A 22,464-nucleotide genomic window follows, 5' to 3' on the forward strand; every position below is an offset into this window, starting at 1 on the left:
GAAACACTCAGTTTATTTAAATCCAGGTTGAAGACTCACCTGTTCTCAGCTGCATTTGAATAAAGCACCAAATCCACACTTTTAAGCTTAAATTTCAAAACTTACATTTAACTACTGATTTTATCTGTTTTGATTTTATATACTGTTTTGTTTGTTTGTTAATTAGTTTGTTTGTTTTCTTGTTTTAATCAATTTTAAATCATGCTTTTTATTTGTTCTTGTTTCTAATGTCTCTGTAAAGCACTTTGAATCACCTTGTTGTTGAATTGTGCTATACAAATAAACTTGTTTTGCCTTGCCTTTAATGTAAACTGAGTGATAACATCTACCTGTTTAAGTATATCTTTACTTTATCTCCATGTCCAATGAAAATTAATTTCCATTGCTTCTACATACTGCTGTAAGAGTTTCAACTTTGCCTCATAATCACTGACACAACCGCAGATTGCAGGTCTCATTTGTGCAGCATGAAAATATTTCTTAAGGTCTGGCAATGCCATATCTCATTTATGTTTTCCTAGCTGTTTTCAGATTTGATTCTCAGCCTTTGACCAGCCCGTATGAACTTGGAGAAAACTTTATCCCCGGTTCTAAATCCCACAACGTTTTCTGACTTTATATTTCACTGTTGGAACACAACAAAATTTTTCCACAGTCAGACAGGCCTGCCAAAGTACCCGAAACAGACAGACGCACACACCCACACATGCGATCACAAGATTAAATCAATACTAACTTTGCAATTGTAGTTGATAATAAAGACGAAGGAATGACACAAACATCCCCAACCGCCACGGCCAATTTAAAACCTCGAAATACTTCATATGCAAATACGCGACTGTTTTTGTAAGTCATTTTTGTTACCTATTTGTTGCTTTATCAGCCTGTTATTATTATACAGTTTAGGATCTGCCAAAACACCAACGAGCCATTCATTTGTTTCCCTGAATCTGTATGCGAGTTTCATATGAGGAAAAACTAAATGTATGCCAGAACATGTTCCTGTGAACTACAATTTCTGCCAAGATACATAACTAATAGAGTGGTATTACATTCATTACTGCTTTCTACCAAAGAGTGTTTGCATTTTCTCATGCCTAATTATTCCTCATCTCCCCGGTGTTTTTAATCAGCTGCATGCAAAAGAAACAAAAAAGGAAGCTTGTCTGGAATCAAACCAAAGATATATTTATTCTTCATTTCTGTGTAGTTTTGAGTGGCAGCTGTCTTCATGACAAGAAGCAGAAGCACATAAAGTTACTATAAGACTTTCTCATGACATTTCTGGGCTTTGTTTAAACTTCTGAGATCACACGCACCTCATCGTAAAGCTTTATATCCATCCTGCACTGGTCCACAGGCCACAGGAGAACTGAGCTCACACAGCTGATTGGCAGAGTTTCTAACACAGTGACGCTCCCGCTGCACGGTTCTTTGTTTTCATTCGCCGACGGGCTGTTTTTCCTCCACTGGTGATCCTCTCTGAGCAGATAGAGGGTTTCTCTAGTCGCCAGAACCGTCAACGGCATCCAGATATCCTCTGAAAGAAAGCCAGAAAAGTTTCACGTTTTTTAAATAACTCCAAAAGTGCCATTATAACATATTCACACAGAGCTAAATCATATCTTAAGTCATCTCAGGTCATTCTATAAAGAACTGCAGTATTTTCTCCCTCGAGCAAGAGCAACACATTTAAACTTTACTGTTTTGAGCTTTGAGATTTTAACCTCTGATCTTGTCATATAAGCTGCCTTTAGAGGTCACTGATGTTAAAAGCTTTACAAAGTACTTTTGAACTACAAAGAAAAGTTATGGTGTTACATTTCATGCCAGAAAGCTGCATCTTCTGTGGGACACGTGGAGGAAGAAAAAAAAAAAAAAAAACAGAGAGAAGTCAGATCCAGACATGTTAAAATTATAGTACTTGAAATTCCAGAGACCTACACAGCTCTGTGCAGCCTGCAGCTACCCCTGCTTTAAATGTGCCTGCTTTAGCAGAGCCAGTTAGGAGTCCTGCAGGGTCAGTATCTACCAAACTCACGCCAAAGCAGTCACCTGCCATCGCTGAGTAAAAACAAAAGATGTCTGCCTCATTTAAGGGCACAGGTTTGATTGTCGATAGGCATCTCAAGTCAGCTACTCCCCACGGGTGTGGGGGTTGGGGGGGTTTGAGGTGGGGGGCTCTTCCTGCCATAATCTACTTTTATCTTCAAGGAAATAAAACCTTGTTGCCATTTCATTTGTAATTCTCCCCTTTAGCACATTATCCTGGCATTTATTCCTGCAGTAATTCTGGGGGTGCAGAAGTAGCGTCAGGGATTTAATTGGGCCAAGATTCCTTACTTCTGGCTAAAACCAACAGTTAGGATTTAGCTTTTTCTCCAGCTTGTAAACTAAATTACCTCAATACAAAAACCTCACGACAAACAACACTAACATAAAGAGATACACTCACCAGCCACTTTATTAGATAAACCTGTTCAACTCCTCATTAACACAAACATCTAATCAGCCAATCACATGGCAGCAACTGAGTGTATTTAACCATGAAGAAATGGTCAAGACGGCTGCCGCAGTTCAAACTGAGCAGAACTGTCAGATCACCTTTTTCAGCAGAATGGTCAAAAGGTGATTTAAGTGACTTTGAACGTGTCTTGGTTCTTGGTGCCAGACAGGCTGGTCTGAGTATTTCAGAAACTTCTGCTCTGCTGGGATTTTCCCATACAACCGTGTCTAAGGTTTACAGAGAATGGTCTGAAAAAGAGAAAATGCCTAGTGAGCAGCAGTTCTGTGGGTGAAAGTGCCTTGTTAATGCCAGAGGAGAATAGCCAAACTGTTTCAAGCTGCTAGGAAGGCAATAGTAACTCGAATAACTACTACTTGTTACAACCAACGTATGCAGAAGAGCATACCTTGAAGCAGATGGGCTAAAGCAGCAGAAGACCACACCCATTATGGTCTCCTGCTCCTGAAGACCATAATGGGTGTGGTCTCCTGCCATCAGCTAGAACAGGAAACTGAGGCAACAATTCGCAGACTCACCAAAATTGGTCAATTCAACACTGGAAAAATGTTGCCTGGTTTGATGAGTGTCGATTTCTACAGCGATACTGAAATGGTAGGGTGAGAATTTGGAGTAAGCATGCACGGAATCGTCCTGCCTCGTATCGACTATTCAGGCTCGTGGTGGTGTGGAGGATATTTTCTTGGTACACTTTGACCACCTAGTACCAAATGAAGATTGTTAAAACACCTTACCCTGCCTGAGTATTGTTGCTGACCATGTCCATCCCTTTATGACCACAGTGTACCATCTTCTGATGGCTGCTTCCAGCAGGATAACACACCATGAAACCTCAAACTGGTTTCTTTAACATGACAATGAATTCGCTCTACTCAAATGGTCAGTCACCAGATCTCAATACGATCGAGCACCTTTTGGATGTGTTGGCAGTGAGAGAATGTTCCCTGGAACACTCTCTCACAGTCTGCTCTCTAAAACCTAAAAGAGGAATTATGGATTTGATCAACTGGTCTCTGAATGCAATTGACACCCCTTCTCAACGAGAAGTCTGGGCTCGGGTGAGCCTGACTGCTGAAGATATCTACCTATTCGGAACCATGATAACAGGGTTCCTGCTGATCGGAGCTGGCTTGGCCCTGGCTTATCGAAGAATTAAGGAAGCGGAACCGGCTGTTCAAACCCCCACAAGGCTGCCCGCTGGGATTGAAATGATGGGACGAGGCGTGAGTTTCTCAAAATGGGCTCATTGAGTGCAGCATGGAGAAGATCTTGGAGAACGCACGGCTGCTGTGAATACTCAGAACAAGACCTCTGAGTGAAAAACTGGATTACCGGTACATTTGGAGGGGCTCGCTCGAATAACACCTTTGAGCGCAAATTGGATCAAATCTTGGGGAAGTGCATTGCAGTCGTGAGTTCTCAGGACCTGCTCTTTGAGCAAAGAGAATGACAACATCATGGAACGTAAGTTTGGATAACATCATAGAAAGCTCACGGCTCTCCAACGGGAGATTGAGAGACCAGTGTTGGACTGTTAGAGCAGCTTAGAAATTCATATGACCTGTTCGCACTAAAGTAAAAAGCACCATCACTTCATGCGGATACCCTCTCGGTGCCAGCTGCGGTCGCAAGGCTGGAGCCGATCAAAAACACCCTGATAACGACTGTGTTTAGTCTGTTCCTTCCCATTCCATGCAAGGCCACCTGGGTTGGCTGGAAGACTGTTTACTTAGCCTAGCAGGGCGAAGGACACTGTCTCAGCTGAACTGTGGACACGCACACACATACATATACACTGATATGCACACACTCATCCCCCCTCCCTTTCCAAACGCCTTCGACGCTTATTCCCTTTCAATGCTGACGGTGGATCAAGGAGACCAGCGCATGCAGGCCGGGATGTACTGTCTAAATCGGCTGTCTCTCACCCCTTTACCCACCCCTGTTGCTTGTCATGTGTTTCTTTGCTGTATTAAGATTTTTTCATGTGCTATGTGCAGAGGTGTTTTTTTTTCTGTTCTCAAACTGATCTCCCTGTTGGAGCTCAGTCTGGGGGGAGTTATTTTTTTCTCCTCATCTTTCCTCGTGTGGTGCATTTTCCATTGTTATACCTCTCTGACCTGTCTTCCCCATGTGATGTTTTGTGTCATGTATGAATGGTCGGAGGGTAAGATGGCGCCGCCATTGCGTGCAATAGGTCGGCAGCCTTATGAAATTTCCCCTTGTGGGACTAATAAAGGTATATCAAAATCAAATCAAATCAAATCAAACTGTCTAAAGCTATCATGTCAATATGGGCCAAAATCTCTGAGGAATTCTCCAGCTTGTTGAATCTATGCCATGATGAGTTAAAGCAGCGCTGAAGATAAAGGAGGGTCTAACTAGGTACTAGCAAGGTACCTAGTTATCTAGTGATAACTGATAGAAATCTAGAACGGAAGCAAACTCTGTGAGATAAAAAGAAACAAACAGAAAAATAGAGTAATAAAAACTCAAGTCAGCAAAAAAACAACAACTTATGAACAAGTGGATGTGTCACCTTGTAGGACAAAAGCCAGAACATAGAAGAACTGCAGCTGTCCGTCCTCCACATCTGCCTGGATGTCTTCGCACACTAAAGGCCTGACAGATCAGACAAAGTCCAGTGTTAACATGACATACAAACACAAACAAAAATCTCCTTCAGTTAAAGATACAATGGCATAAACACCGATTTGTATAAAATAACAGGGCGGTTTGGAGCCTTGTGGCTGATAGGTGTGAGATTGAAGGGCTTCAACATCCCAGCGTAAAGTTTACAGTGACTCTGAAGCAAAGGGGATAATTAACATAATGACAGCTGACAGGAGTAGTGTTGTGCAAACACTGGAAGTGAGACTGTGGTTTGCTGCCTCAGAACACATGAAGGTTTGTTTGTATTTTTTGATTTTGTGTTGTGAAGCCTGGAGGAAAAATGACAAATTGGGAGATTTAAGGCCTTATTGTGTTGGCACCTGAATGAATTTGCTAATCTACTTAACAGGCACTTAACAGGCTTGGTTTCTGTCACTGTCAATGTATTTTTTTAAGCTAAAGAGAAAAGAAAGTATTTATTTATGTTCTCTAACTTGGAAAAAAAAAAATTCTTCCAGGATGTCTAAACTGCCTCATATACTTACACAGTTTGTGTGTATGATTGAAAAGTTGGATTATTCACAGCACGTGTTTTTTTTTTTGCAGGTTTATGGGATGTTTTTTTTTGTTTTGCATGTTTCTTCCCTGAAATCATACTTTCATGAGCTAAACCACATTCCTTTTCAGTGAGCACCCAGGAAAAGCGTCTATCTTCTGAGTGAGAAAGGAAAACATACAAATAAAGGTGCAGAAACACTACTGGCACTGTTAACAAACTACACGGGGGACATGCATGCTCTAGGACTTGCAGAGCAAAACACATGTTACAAATTAAGATGTGGTTTACCAGCTAATTTAGTGGAGCCATTTTACAAAATGGAGTCTAAAAAAAGCTGATTGTAATCAACTAAAGATGTGTCAGAAATGTGCAGCGTTAGAACTTCTACTGCCGTAACTCCCTTTAACCTACACGGCCCAACCACATACAAATGTGCATAACACTATTCAGACCACATCTTTCAGCATCTACGCAAATAAAATCAAAGACGCCTGCTGTTTTCTCACTGCATCCAGCGGGTCCTCCCTCAGCAAAAGTAGGCGTGCAGATGCAGTGTGGGTGCGTACCAGAGATGGTGCTCAGGGGTGAGCCTTGTGGTGGAGATCGACTTCAGCTTGCTCTCTGATTTGTGAGCCATCTCACGCACAACTCCTGAAGAAACGGCAAGAAAACAGTTAGTAGTGGTCAAAGAATTACCCGTGAATATTCCCTCTCACCCAGGTTTTTACTAGAGTTGGCTTGCATGATTCACTGTTAATTATTTTATGCTGCATCTCGGTGAGCTCCCTCAGTTCATCCTACCTGAAACAAGCCATTTTAGCACTTCTCCCTTTAACTCTTTAGCCCCCGAAAGCCTCCTAAGAGTAACCCTTGAAGCTCTTTTATGAACAGTTGTTTCAGTTATTTCAGACCTCCTCATAGAACAGAATTACTGGGTGTGCCTGAGAAGATAGTGAGGGTGGTCTCTGCCTATGCAGCCATCCTTGGATAAGTCCACATGCTATTCCAACAGTCATCAAACCACATGTTTATTGTTATATACTGAGGTGTTAAGACTTGTCATTAAGGGTACAGGGGCAGGTTGCCAAATATCATCTTTATGTGGGAAAGTTAAAACCTTTCAATAGTTCTGCATTTGTTCAGGTATTTGAATATGCAGAGCTTAGGCAGAGGGGTATGCAACCTACGCAAATGTGGTTATATGCGGTGTTCCAAAAAAAACCCCAAAGCATGTAGCTTAGTATCGATGATGCTATGCATGGGTACATGCTTATTGGTTGGAAGGCAACAGGATGAAAAGAACGGATGAAAGGGAGTTCACCATGAATGGGAGAAGCATGAAAAAACACCAAAGATTACAAAAAAATTGCATGAGAAGCATCAAGAGTGGCCGCAGTCATTTCATTGTTTTTAGCATTCAGTTTCACTTCATTTCAAATGTATTTAAATAGAAACAAACAACAACAGTCACCTCAAGGTGCTTTATCTTGGGAAGTAAAGACCCTACAAAACAGAGAAAACCCCCAACAATCAGATGAACCTTGCGAGGAAGCACTTTGCGACAGTGTGAAGGAGAAACTCCTCTTTACCAGGAAGAAACCTACGGCAGAACCAGGGTCAGGGAGGGGCGGCCATTTGTGTGCTCCCTCTGTGACTGACCAACAAAAGTACAAACTGAGGTTTTTTCAGCATTCTGAATATGTAATCTGTTAAGATTTGGGTTTATATTTGTGGAAATTTTTAAGATGTCAATTTTCATTGTGGGATATGATGCATTAGGGTCATTTTAGGTGACATTTGCAAAATAATTCCAGAGGTGGAAGAGCTCTAGTATTCCAAAAGAAACCACAGAATTTCTGAGATGAAACTTCCACATATAAAGCGTGTCACTCAGTGTCCATCGATGTATCGCAGAGTTCATCATTAATGGACAATCCAGGCCCCAGTTGCCTAGATAATCCTCTAATTTATTGATAGGTCAATATTGACAGTATCCTTTGTTCGCACTGGTAGTTGCTTCATTTGGTTATCTTAAGTTTCAGGAGGTGTATTTGTCATTTGTCTGACATGTTCCATTTAGCACATTAAGAAATATCCAACCACCAAAAATTCAAAAATGGTTCCAATACTCAAAAAATGTAATGAAGGTTGAATGAAGATTAAGAGTCTGAAACCTCAACCTTCCCAATCAAAAATCTATTAGTTCACCGCTGAAATTTACTTAAAATTTCTTAGATTCCTTCTGAACATGACATGTGACCATTTCAGCAGTTTACAGCTGGCTGGTTTACAGCTTGTTGAATCAGCTGAGAGGGTAGCACTCCTCTGTTCTCACTTTCCTGAGGCATTTTAGATGAAGTTGACAGATTTGGGGGTTTAGGAACATTTAACAGGAGAAAGCAATCAGGTGAAAGGATACAAATATTACTTCTAAACTTGTAAACGTGTACTATCCTAGAAATGTCACACCCAAACTTTCATGGAAAGAAGTCTAAAGACAAAAGTGGAACCCAAGCCGAAACTTCTTCTGGTAACTGTCATAAGGTGCAGGTGTTAAATATCAGCACCATTGAATCAGTGGTTGAGAAAATGCTGGGAACACAATCTGCCGGGTCACGCCAACAGTTGTGAATTGTGGCGTATCATTGAGTGTGACTACAACAAAGGGAAGAAATGATAACTGGGGTCAAGTTTGAATAGATGAGATTTCAAAGATTTAAAGAGACACTGAGGAGGAGACAGAAAGAAAGGACAAGGCTCAGTTACAGCCGAAGGAACATAAAATGAGGGCAAAACATGCTTTCCTTTATTAAAAATGTGAAAATCAGAAAAAAAAAGTCTTATCTAATTTTCACCTATGTTACAAAATGACACCGTATCCCCAAAAGTTCATCGACAGTTTGGTTCCTTAATTTAATAAAATGATTCTAAAAATATACACCAGCTTCTAAAAGGTGTGTATCAATCTATAATGTTTGATGTAATGAAATGTTTATTCATACTGACATTTCAGTAACCATGAAGAAAGATTTAGGGTTCAGAAACCAGTCGTGACATTGGCCACACACACAGTTTTTACATTCCTGATAAATTTCAAAGTTAAACAATCATTTTGAACTAATCAGTGCTTATAAACACATAATTCACCTCTCAGGATTAAGTGCCACAAAATTAGATCAGCATTTTATTTTTTGTTCTCATATATTTGTAACCACTACCTTTTTTTTAATCCAAAAGTTAGTGGTTACCACTTTGCACGAGAACCCATTTTCATTTCTTAAAAAAAATTAAAAAAAAATAAGAAAAGAAAAATCATATTTTGTCATTAAATCTAATTGTCGAATTGTTTAAAATCTTGTGGTTTATCAAGCTCCGTTGCCTTTGGATAAAAAAGGTAAGGTTCTTGCCCCGCTTTGTGTCACGTGTCTGATGTTTTTCAAGACTGTGCATAGTTTTATTCATATTCATTTATTTTAATAATTTCCTTAAAAAAAAGTTTCAAAATATTTTGGACAAAACTGACAGATGGCTCAGTTGCTTTCACGAAAATCTGCACTGGCCCCGGGTCAAAGTTTCCCCACACTCCTGGCAGTGTTTAGCATGTCTGAGGGGAAGCAGTGAGCGTTAAGACTAACAACGAGATTAAATAACGTGTTAACGTGGACAGTTTAGCAAGGTGCCATCCAAGACCGCAATCAGGAGTAAGTAAAGGTGACAAGCAGAGCGTGTTAAGAACCAAATCTGAAACAAACAGACTTTCACTAGAGCTCTGCTCTGTGTCAATATTGCTGTGTGGCTGCTTCCAACAACAACACCCCTGATCATTTTCACATGATATCAAATACCAAACCACTGTCTGATACGTTAGACACCCGGGACAGGAAATGGGTAAAGATTTGATTTTCTAATTCCAGTTTCCAAAGCAACATCTCTCTCTGTTGATACCGACAACTCGCACCAAATCTTCTACAACACGGTTTGATTGCAACAGTGAACATTAATAGAGTCCTTCAAGCATGAGAAAAGACCTGGCAGACCCCCCCACCCAAAAAAAACACCCCAAAAAACACTGGGCCGTAGATTCCAGAGGTCTTGTGTTATCTCTCCTGTTTCAATAAAGCTGTGTCAGACTAGGTTGGAGAAAGAAGCTCTAAGCTCCAGAAAACTGTCCCTGTTATAACCACATCCTTCCTCTGTCTTCCAGGCAGCGAGTCCATCGTCATTCCAGTTGTGGTTTCGAAAAAACTTTGTCCACATGAAAGGAGCCAGCTTGGACAACAGTCAGACTTTGTTATGGTTAAGCTTTTCCGTATTTCTCCTGACAAAATATTGCAACAGCTGTTTTCGGGGTTAATTTGGCAGTGGCATCAGAGAGTTTGTCATATTAGCCACTTTGTTTTCAGGACAGAAATAAGTACAGCCTTCGTATAATTCACATGTAGGTGTCTAAAGCAATGAGAAACATCGGGATTCATTTGTCTTCTGAGCACCTGGAAGGATACAAAAAGATCTTATTTGTGGGTTGTTGTTTTTTTTTCTCTACTCCGTCTGCTTTGTTTTGAAGACATTCTGGTCTTGCTGAAAGCAATCTGGAATTATTTTCACCCACAAAGAATACAACGCAGTAAATGAGCGGTTTATGGACTTAAAAAGAAAATGCTGTTAGTGGAGAGACAAAACTTCAAGGAAGAGGGAGAAGAAAGAAGCAAGTGGGATGCCTAAAATGTTCCTTGATCCTGGTCAGTGAGAGGATCAAATAAGTTCATAAATACTCTCATATATGTGGGTGAGGCTCGAATTTAGCTTTGGAAACATTCGTCAGACAAACATATTTAGATAATGAACTGCCTTTTTGTTTCAGTACATTACATTGAAATGTTTCTTCTGTTTTTTTGTTGTTGTATTTTTTACTGAAAGATGAAACCAGAGTGAAAATTATATTAAAATAATTTATCTTCAATGACCAACCACTAAATGCAACTCTTACAAAAGCGCGTTGGTAAATGAAACCAAATTGTGGTAGCGACTCTCAGCAGAGATTCAGGACTATTTTGGCTAAAATATATACCCACTACTGTGGCAGGAAGCCTTCAGAGAATTACTTGCAAAAGGGAAAATCTGCCCACTTTTGATAATTGGCAGTTGTTTCAGACCCTTTCTATAAGCGATGCGTGCAAAATGTCAATTTTTTTTAAAGGTTTTTGCCTTTTTAAACATTCCTTTGAAAAGGAAAAATAGAGCATTTATAAAAACAGATTACCCCTTCCTCTTAAAACAATATGTAAAAAGATTTGATATGATCTGAAATAATTACACTTGTAGCCTCAAAATTATGTTGCAATGTTTGTAAATAAGTAAATAAGTCAGCAAAACTCACTTCTCTCTGATGATAGCGATACTGAGGTGACATCTTGAGGATATCATGGACTTTTCTGTCAGTAAATGCCAGTGTTTTTGCCCCTGTGAGCTGCTGTAGGCCTATGTTAGCTGCTGTTAGTAAAACTTTGTTTTTGGATCTAACATTATTGGACTTGGACACTTAGTGAATAAACTCGATACTCGACAGACACTCCAGCCTAACATTAGGCAGGCTAACAATGAGCATATTTATGCATGTTTATGTGTTAGAGCCCTGAATTCAGTTCAAGAAATGAGGCTTGAGGTGAGAAGGAAACGCGTGCCACAGACATGCGGTAGATTACGTAGAACGGTGATGTCCATCTTGGCCACTATATTCAAGATGGTGGGACAGCTTTGCAGCTTCAACAAAGCAGCGCCTATAACCGTGTCAACCAGCTGGCAGCCAGTTGAGTTGTGCTCATTGACAAAGACTCATTCAGATTGATTGCAACATGTTGGCAATCTGTCTGTATTTATAAACTACACACCAATTATTTGAACTTGAACAATCTCTTTGAGAGTGATTGCAGTTAACAAAAGTGGTCGTCAGTGTTGAATACCCTCCAGCTCTGTGTAACCATTTAGTCACCACACGTGGTAATCGGTCACAGAATGTGAAAAAATTCAACACAATTAAAAGGCAGCCATCGGTTTTGTTTGTAGTTGTAAGGAGAATGCTGTCCTACTTTTACTTGTGACTGAGCCATTAGCTTGGTCTGAATTAGGAGGTAGCTTTGCTATGCTAACTGTATCCTGTCCCAGGTTGTTGTTCAGTTAAGACTTCTACGTGAACAGAAATCAAAACAAGTAAATAAACTGAGCAAGATCCTTAAAAAGTCCATATACAAAACACATCTCGTGCTTTTTTTTCCACATCCATCAGGCTTGATCTGTACAAACATCAGGGACCATCCCTCTCTGTGCTGTTTTAATTGTAATTTTTGTTCGCATGGGTTCAATATCAAAACGTTACATGTGCTAAAACTAAGCGTCGATCCTATTCCACACATGCCAAAATGTTTTTCTGTTTTTCTCCAAATGTTTAGGGGCTGGTAACTGTCAAATTGATTTTCCATATTTCTCCAGACATTCCAAAGCCCAGGAAGAAGTCCCTGTATAATAAAAGGTTTTCCTCTCAGCCTCTGGTCCTCTCAGTCAGACAAGTTGGTGTGGTGATGTGCTCAGTCTGTGGAAACCCAATACTGAGGGGGACGGGTAGAAATTTGCGTCACAAAGCACACATATGGTATAGTATTACTTTGTGGCGGCGAGTGGGTCTGTGACAGGGAACATGTTGTTCAAATGTCTGCCTCAGGGACGTAACACAGCCCTCCAACTTTTAAAATTAGGTTAACTGTGTTTAATCTTCCCTCACTGTGCCCTGAGGTTAATCCTGAACCCAGTGTAACCAGTAAACACAGCGAGAACGGGACAGTCACATTGTCTTTCTGACTATATTAACAAAATAAAAACTTCCATACAGTTTCCTTTTATTCTGTGGGGTTTCTTTTTTACCTGTTAAACGGCCAAAGAAGCGTTTGCACCGCACGCTGTCCCTCACGAGTAGCGTGTAGGCCACGCCCACATCTTCAAACTCCATGTGGATGCTCTGAGAGCCCAGCCCCACCTCCAGGTAGCTCAGCTCCATGATTGGGTAGCTGTCCCTTTTCTGCAGCCAATTGGTGAGCTGGCCTCTGCTGGGAGGAAACAACATGAGGCATCAGGAGGTAAAGAAAATGTCCTGCCTCGCTGACCTCGATTAAACAGTTTACGTGATGTCTGACACTTGTAATCCGTTTGTAAAAGTCAGAGTTTTGTTAGTACAAATCACATCAGTAACTTATGTAATGCCTCATTTTTCAGGGATTAGGACACCGGGTCAAATCCATATTAACAGTCTGGTTTCCGAGACAGTGCCAAGAACAAGAGAATTCAGCACCTGCAACATGCAGTACATAGCAACTTTTGACGTCACCTTGGAAGAGCATCAGAGGAAAAGCTGATGTGTGAGGGAAGTCGACCTATTATGGCCAACAAATTTCTCACAGAGGGGAGAAAAACAGAAAAGAGCCCAGGGACTGCAGAGGGACTGCAGACGCTTTGAGATCAATGTGTTTTCAAGATGTGACCTAGAAACAGGTTATTCTGCTCGGCAGGTTGTGCAATATTAACCAGATCCTAATCAGAGGGTGCTGAGTTTTTCACCACCATCACAAGACATAATTGTTATCTGCCACGTGGTTGCATGGAAAAGTCAGCTTTGAGGACGCTGCTTAAACTTGTCCTTAAGTGGCTTTGATTTAATCATCTTTTTATCTGTTTCGGTTTTATGGTCGGCATACCCCTGCTCTTGGGGAAAGTCTTCACACTTGATTCAACGTAAATCAATCACCGAGGCACTGGAGATACCACAAAGCTAGAAAAAGTGCTGAGATCGTTTTTGTCATTAAGGTCTACATAAAGTACTAAAATAAAACTGCAAAACTCATAGTATTGCCATCACAGTTCAAACAAGATACAATAAATGTAAGAAAGCAAACAAATATGCATCATACAGTGTCTTGAAAATGTACTTGCCCCGTCCTGATTTTTTGCTGCTTACCAAGCAAATTATAATATTAGACAACAATAATCCAAATAAGTACTAAATGCAGTTGGTAACTGACAGTTTCATTCATTAAAGGAAAAGAGTTATCCAAACCTACCTCGCTCTGTGTTACAAGCAATTGCCTTGCATTGTAAAATCATGAATAAAGTGGGATTCACCACATTTTCAGAAAGCTGAGTTCAGTTTCACTCCCCAATCTCAGGTCCGATTACTGACAGACCTGTTGAATCAATAAATCACTTAAATAGAGCCTGTCTGTCAAGCGAAGTAGGTGAAATGATTTCAGAACCAACACGTGATGCCACAATCTAAAGAAAGAGCTGAGAAACAAAGTTACTGACATCTTTCAGTTTTTACAAAGCCATTTACAAGGCTTTGAGACTCCAGTGAGAACCATTATACACAAAAGGAGAAAACTTGGAACAGGCGTGAACCGTACCAGGAGTCACCAACCCCCAACAGCACATCAACGACTCATCCAGGAGGTCACCAAAGAACCAGAACAACATCTAAAGAACTGCAGGCCTCACTTGTTAAGGTCAGAGTTCATGATTCAACGATAAGACAAATACTGGGTAAAAATGGCATCCATGGGAGAGTTCAAGGAGAAAACCACTGCTGACCAAAAAGGTCACAAAGACAACGTCTCACATTTACCAAAAACATCTTGATGATTCCCAAGACTTTTGGAAAATATCCTGTGGACTCATGAGACAAAAGCTGCACTTTTTGGAAGGTCTGAGTCCCGTTACATCTGACATAAAACTAACAGCATTTCGTAAAATGGACATCATAGCAACAGTCCAGTCAAACATGGTGGTGGTAGTGTGACGGTCTGGGGCTGCTTTGCTCAAGTAAGGAAAATCCTGAAAGAGGATGACTATCAGTTCAGTTCCTGAAGCACCTCTGAATGACTCAAAAAATTTTTTTTAAAAATCCCAAAATGAGGATTTTAGGGTGGCCTAATCAAAGTTTGGATTCAAATCCTGAACTTAAGATGCTTTGGCATTGACCTTAAACAGCATGTCCAATGTGGCTGAATTGAAACAATTCTGCAAAGAAGAGAGGGCCAAAATTCCCCCACAGTGACGTGCCAGTTATCGCAAACTCTTGATTCCCCCCCAGGTCTAAATAGTTTTTTTCCCTTAAATGAAATCATCATTTACAAAGAGCATTTTGTATTTACTCAAGTTATATTTATATTATATAAATAAGACCATAAGACTTTGTGGACTGGTGCCAGCTGAACTACCTCCAGATCAACGCCAGTAAAACCAAGGAACTGGTGGTAGACTTCCGCAGGCACAAGCATTCTCCACTGCAACCACTGAACATCCAAGGTATGGACATTGAGGCTGTGGACAGCTACAGGTACCTTGGTGTTCATCTGAACAATAGACTGGACTGGACTCATAACTCAGACGCCCTCTACAGGAAAGGGCAGAGCAGGCTGTACCTGCTGCGGAGACTCAGGTCGTTTGGAGTGGAGGGCCCACTCCTGAAGAAATTCTATGACTCTGTTGTGGCTTCTGCTATCTTTTATGGCGTGGTCTGCTGGGGCGGCAGCATCTCTGCTGGGGACAGGAAGAGACTGAACAGGGTGATCCGAAGGGCCAGCTCTGTTCTAGGATGCCCTCTGGACCCAGTGGAGGTGGTGAGTGACAGGAGAACGGCGGCTAAGCTGTCATCCCTGATGGACAACATCTCCCACCCCATGCAGCAGACTGTGACAGCACTGAGCAGCTCCTTCAGTGGGAGACTGCGGCACCCACGGTGTGGGACGGAGAGATTTCGCAGGTCTTTCCTCCCCACTGCTGTCAGACTCCATAATAAAGACTTTAACTGATCAAGCACACACATCCATACATATGCAATAATACTAAGTGCAATAATCCTTTCTGTCATCGTTGTATTTTTACTCAGTTGTATATAGTATTTGTATTTGTATTCTATTTTTATCTTATTGTATATTTATTTTATTTTATTCTACTGTATATAGTATTTTATTTTATTCTATTCTGTACAGTTGTGTACTGTATTTATTCTTATTGTATTCTAATTTTTGCCTCATAACTTTTGCACTGTCCACTTCCTGCTGTGACAAAACAAATTTCCCACGTGTGGGACTAATAAAGGTTATCTTATCTTATCTTATCTTATATTAAAATTGGTTTATGATCTGACTCTACTGACCAATCATACTGGAGCAAGCTTCGGTTGCAGAAGGAAAGGTAAGACTACAGTTACTGAAATACAATCTTGAAATGATTGCCAATCATCTGATGATGATTTAATGTTTTGTTAGCTTTTTAAGATGCTTTTTGCATCAGAAGCAGAGTAGTTGATGGGTTCCAAGACGGCACTGACGGTCATTCATGTTTGCCTTCTCTGTAGTGTTGTTTTTTGTTTGAACAAAAACTTTGTGATTTATCTGGAGCTTTAGAAACTCTTGTCCCCAATTCTGTCACTACAGTTCGTCCCCTCTTCACCGCTACCAAACTAATCACTACTGGCTGAAGTGAAACACATGTGGGTAAAGGATGCTACAAAACTCCATTATGCTGGGAAACACAGAGATTTACTTGGGAAAGACTGGCTTAATCAGCTTTGTGTGAACAAAATTGCTCTACTTACTGCAAATCTGATGTCATTTCCAGGAAATAAATACGTCGATTTGAGACAACCAGCAGCGAGGGAACCTCCCCAGGTTCTCCAAATTTGACAGCTGACATCTGAAAGTCCAGAGAAAAACAAGCAAACAGAAGGGGGTAAATGACAAAAAGCTGGAAAACACTGACTGTCTTAGCAGAAGAACAGAGAGGCTCTCCTGTGCTGATAAACTCTTTTACAACATTGTAATGAGCACCATAAAGTCAACAATAAACTATTAAACAACCACATTATCAGATGAAACCAAGCTCTGTAAGTTTTCTTGTATCATTTCCTCCAATATAACGCAAGAAGTAAGAGAACAAGTGAAAAATGGAGCAGCCCCTGTCACTGGGTAAATAAACATAACCAAGATGAATGGTGTGTGACTTCCTGTTTCCAGCTGCTTGGTCCTTTTTGCTCTTTGTACAAGTGTCTCATAGAGACAAGCAACAGCCTGGTGATTCGAAGAAGTCTCAAACAACATTTAATGACGACAGCAGTGCACAAGCTACACAAAGGAGCCAAAGAAGAGGAAGAAGAAAAAGAAGAAGAAGAAGAGTGGGGCTTCAATGGGATCCTGGGAGATTTACTGTCAGAGTTCGTCTTGGCTGACTGAGATGAAACCGCAGATGAAGGGTAATAGGTCTTAAAGTTGTCACCAGCTATTAAGTTGGAATTTTTTTCACCCCACTGGGGAGATAATCTAAAGTTTTTTGTTGTTTTTTTCCTTTAAAACCACAGTCACAAAAGAAACAATAACACCGACATATAAAAACGCTGCACTGCCAAAATTGAGCGATCAGTCATAGGCTGCCATTGCCGGCAAACTTGTGCTTTAACATAGAGTCTGGAAACAATAGTGTTTCCTGAATTACACTAATGCCAGTAAAGATTTAAAGACCCTGAAAACATATTTTCTCAATCTTCTCTTTACTGTGAATTATGAAACCATACAATAATACATTTTTTTCTTTGGTTTTTAAGCTCTAAGCTCTGTGTGAGGCTCACAAACCTTAAGGAAAGAATGAAGTTCTTCTTCTTCCTCAAAGACTTCTACATCCAGGAAAAGCTTGAGCCGATGGTCCACCACCTCGTAATCCTCAGACAGAAGATCCAAATCATCTAAAAAATATTTATGAGAAAAAAAAAACTAAGTCATGATAAGTTACAAAGTAACTAAAATCAGCTTTGTATTTATGCTTTCAGATGATTCTACATTAATATCGTTATAGCGTAGCTTCCTGGAAACACTGGGAAGCCTTGCATACAGTATTTCTTGGTTTTTATGAAACCATATTCAGAGTTTACTGTAGCAGACTGCAGCGCTGGCCAACAGCCCTCATGCAGAAAGGCATTTAAGAGCAATAAATCCACCAAAGAACAGCAACAGAAGTTATTAGAACTGTGATGGATGGTTGTAGCTGATCAAAAACAACAGGGCACGGATCTGCAGAGACCAAAGCTGAGGCCTTTGATTTGAGAAGAGTGCAAACAGAGATCTGATTAAAACAGCCTTTGAACTTTCAGATAACTGCTTTTAAATGGGGAGAGGTGCATGCACACACAAGCATACGCACAGGTTGACGAGTCTTTAGAGACCGGTTGAAGAGGTGCTCTGGAACAATGGATGCACTGTGTCGCTAAAAAACCCCCCAAACAAACCCCATATTCAATGTGCGTCAGTGTTTTGGGATGAGTTCTCCAGAACAAAACTGCCATTTCAGAAGGATAGATTACATGGCTCTGCAACTGCAATCTCACAATTGGAAAAAACACAGAGGAAAAAAGATACAGAAAGCTATCATTACGACTCGGCCTTCCCTCTCTGAGGCTTTCATTCCTCTCCCATCACTTCCAGCAATGACTCCAATCTGTCTTGTTGCACATTTACCATGTGGTTCATCTAAAAATGGCAGCCAGATGTGGGGGGGGGAGTCAGATGCTGTCACAGAGATACAGAGCAGCTCAGAGGATTTCTGTGCCACACAATATTCATAAATATTTCTCAGTCTGCGCTCACTTTCAATTAGGACTTACATCTGTCTTTAGCAAAGGCAGTAAAGCCGATGTAAACAGTTTAAACCACATGCCACTGCTGATGTGTTTTACAATGACCACGCGAAGTGCAGAATTTGAGTTTGAAGCAATAAAACTCCACTTATATTTTACTGCTGTTTGGCTTGTTCTTCAATAAACAGTGCTGCCAACAACGTTATTTTAGATGTAAAAATGTATGTATGTGTATGTTGGGTATGCATGTCAGAATTTCACTTGGGTGCGGTTAAAAGGTGCATGTTTAGCTGTATTGTTTTTAAAACTATACTACCGGCTAACAGCCGAAAGGTTTAAAGCATGACTCAAAAGAGTTCAACCACTACTCTTTATGACAAGCGCTCGCTTATCCGTCCAAAGATGTGCACTGTGCCTGCAGTTAACTGATAAGAAGAGTTGACATTTGAGGTGAAGTGATGCTTTCATTACCAAGCTCTTCATTTCTCTTTTACGACAACAGAGTGTTGGAATAGTGACTATAAAATGCTCTACAAGCCTAAGATACAGTGCTGTGAAAAAGCCTTTGCCCCCTTTTTGATTTCTTAGTTTTTTGCATGTGACGCTTATATGTTTCAGATCAAATAAATTCTAAGTTTAAGGTTTTTTATTTACTTGGGTAATCTTTGTCAAGAATTAAAACTTGTTTAATGATTGGAAACATGACAAATATCCAAAAAATTGCTAAATAAGGAAGGGGACAAATACTTTTTCATAGCAGTGTATACAAAAGCCACAGTGTAACATCTGCTGTGCATTGTGCCCGCTGCCACAACAAAAGAAAAACGAAAAGAAAAAAGAGAATAAGGAAACAGTTCAGTCGAGGGTACAACAGTTATTCTGTCTTCCTGCCTTTTGTCACTGCAGAGTTGCTCCAAAAAGTAAACGGTAAACGTCCTGTATTTGTATAGCGCTTTCCCTATGGACCCCAAAGCGCTTTACACTACATTCAGTCATCCACCCATTCACACACACATTCACACACTGGTGATGGCAAGCTACATTGTAGCCACAGCTGGGGCGCACTGACAGAGGCGAGGCTGCCGGACACTGGCGCCACTGGGCCCTCTGACCACCACCAGTAGGTAACGGGTGAAGTGTCTTGCCCAAGGACACAACGACCGAGACTGTCGGAGCCGGGGCTCGAACCGGCAACCTACCGATTACAAGACGAACTCTAGAGCCACAATCGCCCTTTATCGTAATAAAGGTAACAAGCTAACAGCTAGACAAAAGAAACAACAGCATGCTCAATTCAAAATGATTAAACAGTCTAATGGGTGCTAAACCACTTAAATCCAAAGTATTAATAAGAACTTCGGCATTCACATTTACAAATATTATAAGAGGAAAGCTTGTAAGAGGAAACGGAGAAGCCTTTTAGCCTGTGGCCACCCTCAGCCTTTCCACATTTGGGTGTGACTCTCAATAAACCACCACCTGGTCGTAGTCCATGGCCAGGTGATAGCAAACATTTAAATATTAGTAAGTACAAAGTTAATGAAGTTGTTCATCCACAAACACAGACTGTCTAAAAGCCCCCCCCTCCCCCGACATAAATAACAGACATTTATAAAATCCTAAATCACATGAGTTTGTGATACAATAAAGAAATAAAGAATACATCTCAAAGTCCATGAATATCTTTAAAAAAAACAACATATGTGAATTCATTATATATACATTTTATGACTATAGTTTTATCTATGCACCCAATGAACTAATCATAAAAACAACAACAACACCAATTGCTTATTTAATCTTCCAGGATACCCTGTTGACAGATAATTTATCCAATCAGCTTCGCTTTGGAGGTCTAGATGACTGTGAATGTCAGGCTATAGGGAACGTCTCGTTGTAGTATCTGATTATATCTCATTCTCAGCTCCTCTTACCTTCCCCACACAGCAAAATCCACAAGGCCACTTTAATTAGTGTGCCACATGTGTGGTCCTAAAGTGATTCTGTCACTCAATCTGTCTTTTTTTTTTTTACCTGTATGTGGGTGTAATAAATGATTCCCTTTAATCATCCCATTACAGACCACACAATTCAAATGGCCATTGTGAAGTACAGTACACACCGAAACCAGTAGTTAGGGTACTGTAATAAACAATAACATGTGAGCATATACAAATGTCACAGTGTAACATGTATCCAAATATTGTGCCATGAGCCAAAGAAAACAAAAAACAAAGAGAAAACAAAGGCCTGAACATTTAATTTTATGCTTTAGTTATTTTTGTGTTTATATGATGTTTGAAAGTGAGGAGGAGGAAGGGAGGCTAAGACAGTTTGATCTGAAGAGAAAAACACATGAACTGGTTCCTAAATTTAAATCCATATGGTTAAAAAAGATTAGTGGTGATGCAATCTGCTGAACCCTATTCAAGTGAAAACCTACTACTTACATGCAACTTTCATTAGTAGTCTGAATTGTTGTATTGAATTTATTTTATTTGTTCTAAATGTTTTGTTAAAATTCCTATTTTAAGACCTTAGTGTATTTCCATTTTGTGTATGTAGTTAAATGTCAGGTTAGTATTGTCTTTCTGTCACAGTAAGTCCTGTCCTGGGTTGAAATCTACTGGCTGAACAGCTCAAACGACATAGACGCGGATTTAATGTATGAACCTGGACCCTCATTACTTGCATTGTCTTCAAAGGGCAGACTCACCATTAGGGGTGGACCTTTCTGCAGGCTGTGCTTGCACTTGAGGTGGTGTAGCACCAGTAGTGGTGTAGTGGTAGCTGCCTGCTAGGTCCTCTCTACTTTGGCACACTGAGTTGCAGGAAAGGTGACTGATCTGACTTGGACTATCTCCAATGAAGAAAGAGCTTCCTTGGGCAGTGACAAACATGGACTCTTCTGCTGCGGTAACAGCTTCTGGGATGGGACTGCTGCTGCTACTAGCATCTGTGTAATCATCCTGATGTAGAACAAAGAAAACATTAACAATTCTGAAAATCAATTACCGCAGGAGACATGGCAAAAGACAGTGAATAATTTAACATATGGGAAATACCTTATTAGCACTTTGCATGCTCACAGTTATGTCCCGATGGTCATCGTCACTGTCGGTCCTGAATGAACGCTGGATGGGTGTACTGCTGTAGGGAGACGTTTGAACAGCCACTTGGACAACATGGTCACTGCCACATTCTGGACAAATCTGACTTTTTCCTGTAAATACACACAAAAAGTATATAGTAAAGGGGACCTGTAAGGTTTTTCCTTATTTTATGTCATAAAAACACTATTACAATGATGCAATCTCATATTAAACGTTGCTAAAAAAATATTCAAATAATGAGGTCAGTATATCTGGATCATGAGAAACTGGGACTGTTGCAGATAGCGGCACATCTTTATAAGATTAATGGTGTGGGCCTCCAAAACAGGCCACACCTATTCTTACATTTCTTGGTGTACCCCTCCACAATAGGCTGTACTTCTTTTAAAGATTACTGGTGAGGCCCTCCACAACAGGCTGTACCTCTATATAAGCTTATTGGTGAGGCTCTCCAAAACAGGCTAAAGAAGCCCCGGCAACCTGCTGTTCAAACCTTCTGTTTGCGAGGGGCAGCAAATTTGAGAAAAAGAGTAGGCTTAATGGGAGGGTGGCCTTGAAGAGAAAGGAACTAAAAGGCCTTTCTTCATTCAGTAGATGAATGGAGTAGCTACACCAAGACGCGGTAAAAGATACGACTTTTCTAACCTGTGACTCATGCAGAGCTTCTCTTGTAATATCCAAGAGATAGAAATAGGTCCAGTTTAACAAAGTTACTGTAACAACTGTATGGAAATCAAGATGTATTGTTTTTTAATCAAGATATGTTGTTACATATTTTTCATGTCAAGATACAAAAAGACAAGGGTTGTATAATAAACCTGTTTGAACTTAGGTTTTGTACTCAAGAATAACAGGATGTTTAAAAGAAATCTGAAAACAACAGAGGAGAGTGACAGAAAACATGCATGGATATGTTTCAGGTCAAAGGAGATTATATTTTATCTACAAGGAGTGTATTCTGTAACCCACAGGCAAACAACTGTCT

At 40.4% G+C, this 22,464-nt stretch overlaps 1 protein-coding gene across 4 annotated transcripts in view; it reads right to left on the minus strand.

Moving 5' to 3' along the window:
* stk11ip (serine/threonine kinase 11 interacting protein) overlaps positions 1-22,464 on the minus strand; it is a 44,396-nt gene that overhangs the window by 2,490 nt on the left and 19,442 nt on the right. For 2 of the 4 annotated variants that reach the window (XM_076880458.1, XM_012922237.3), the window contains exons 18-25: positions 21,432-21,589; positions 21,083-21,335; positions 17,369-17,478; positions 16,339-16,436; positions 12,612-12,793; positions 6,263-6,347; positions 5,064-5,146; positions 1,320-1,540 (exon numbers count right to left, since the gene is read on the minus strand). In XM_076880458.1, the coding sequence (XP_076736573.1) occupies positions 1,320-1,540; positions 5,064-5,146; positions 6,263-6,347; positions 12,612-12,793; positions 16,339-16,436; positions 17,369-17,478; positions 21,083-21,335; positions 21,432-21,589 (1,190 nt within the window). Of the gene's footprint in view, positions 1-1,319; positions 1,541-5,063; positions 5,147-6,262; positions 6,348-12,611; positions 12,794-16,338; positions 16,437-17,368; positions 17,479-21,082; positions 21,336-21,431; positions 21,590-22,464 lie in introns of those variants that run through there. The other 2 variants (XM_076880459.1, XR_013095688.1) reach the window with 2 other exon arrangements.

The sequence above is a fragment of the Maylandia zebra genome, linkage group LG23, assembly GCF_041146795.1.
Source record: "Maylandia zebra isolate NMK-2024a linkage group LG23, Mzebra_GT3a, whole genome shotgun sequence".
Classification (NCBI taxonomy): domain Eukaryota; kingdom Metazoa; phylum Chordata; class Actinopteri; order Cichliformes; family Cichlidae; genus Maylandia; species Maylandia zebra.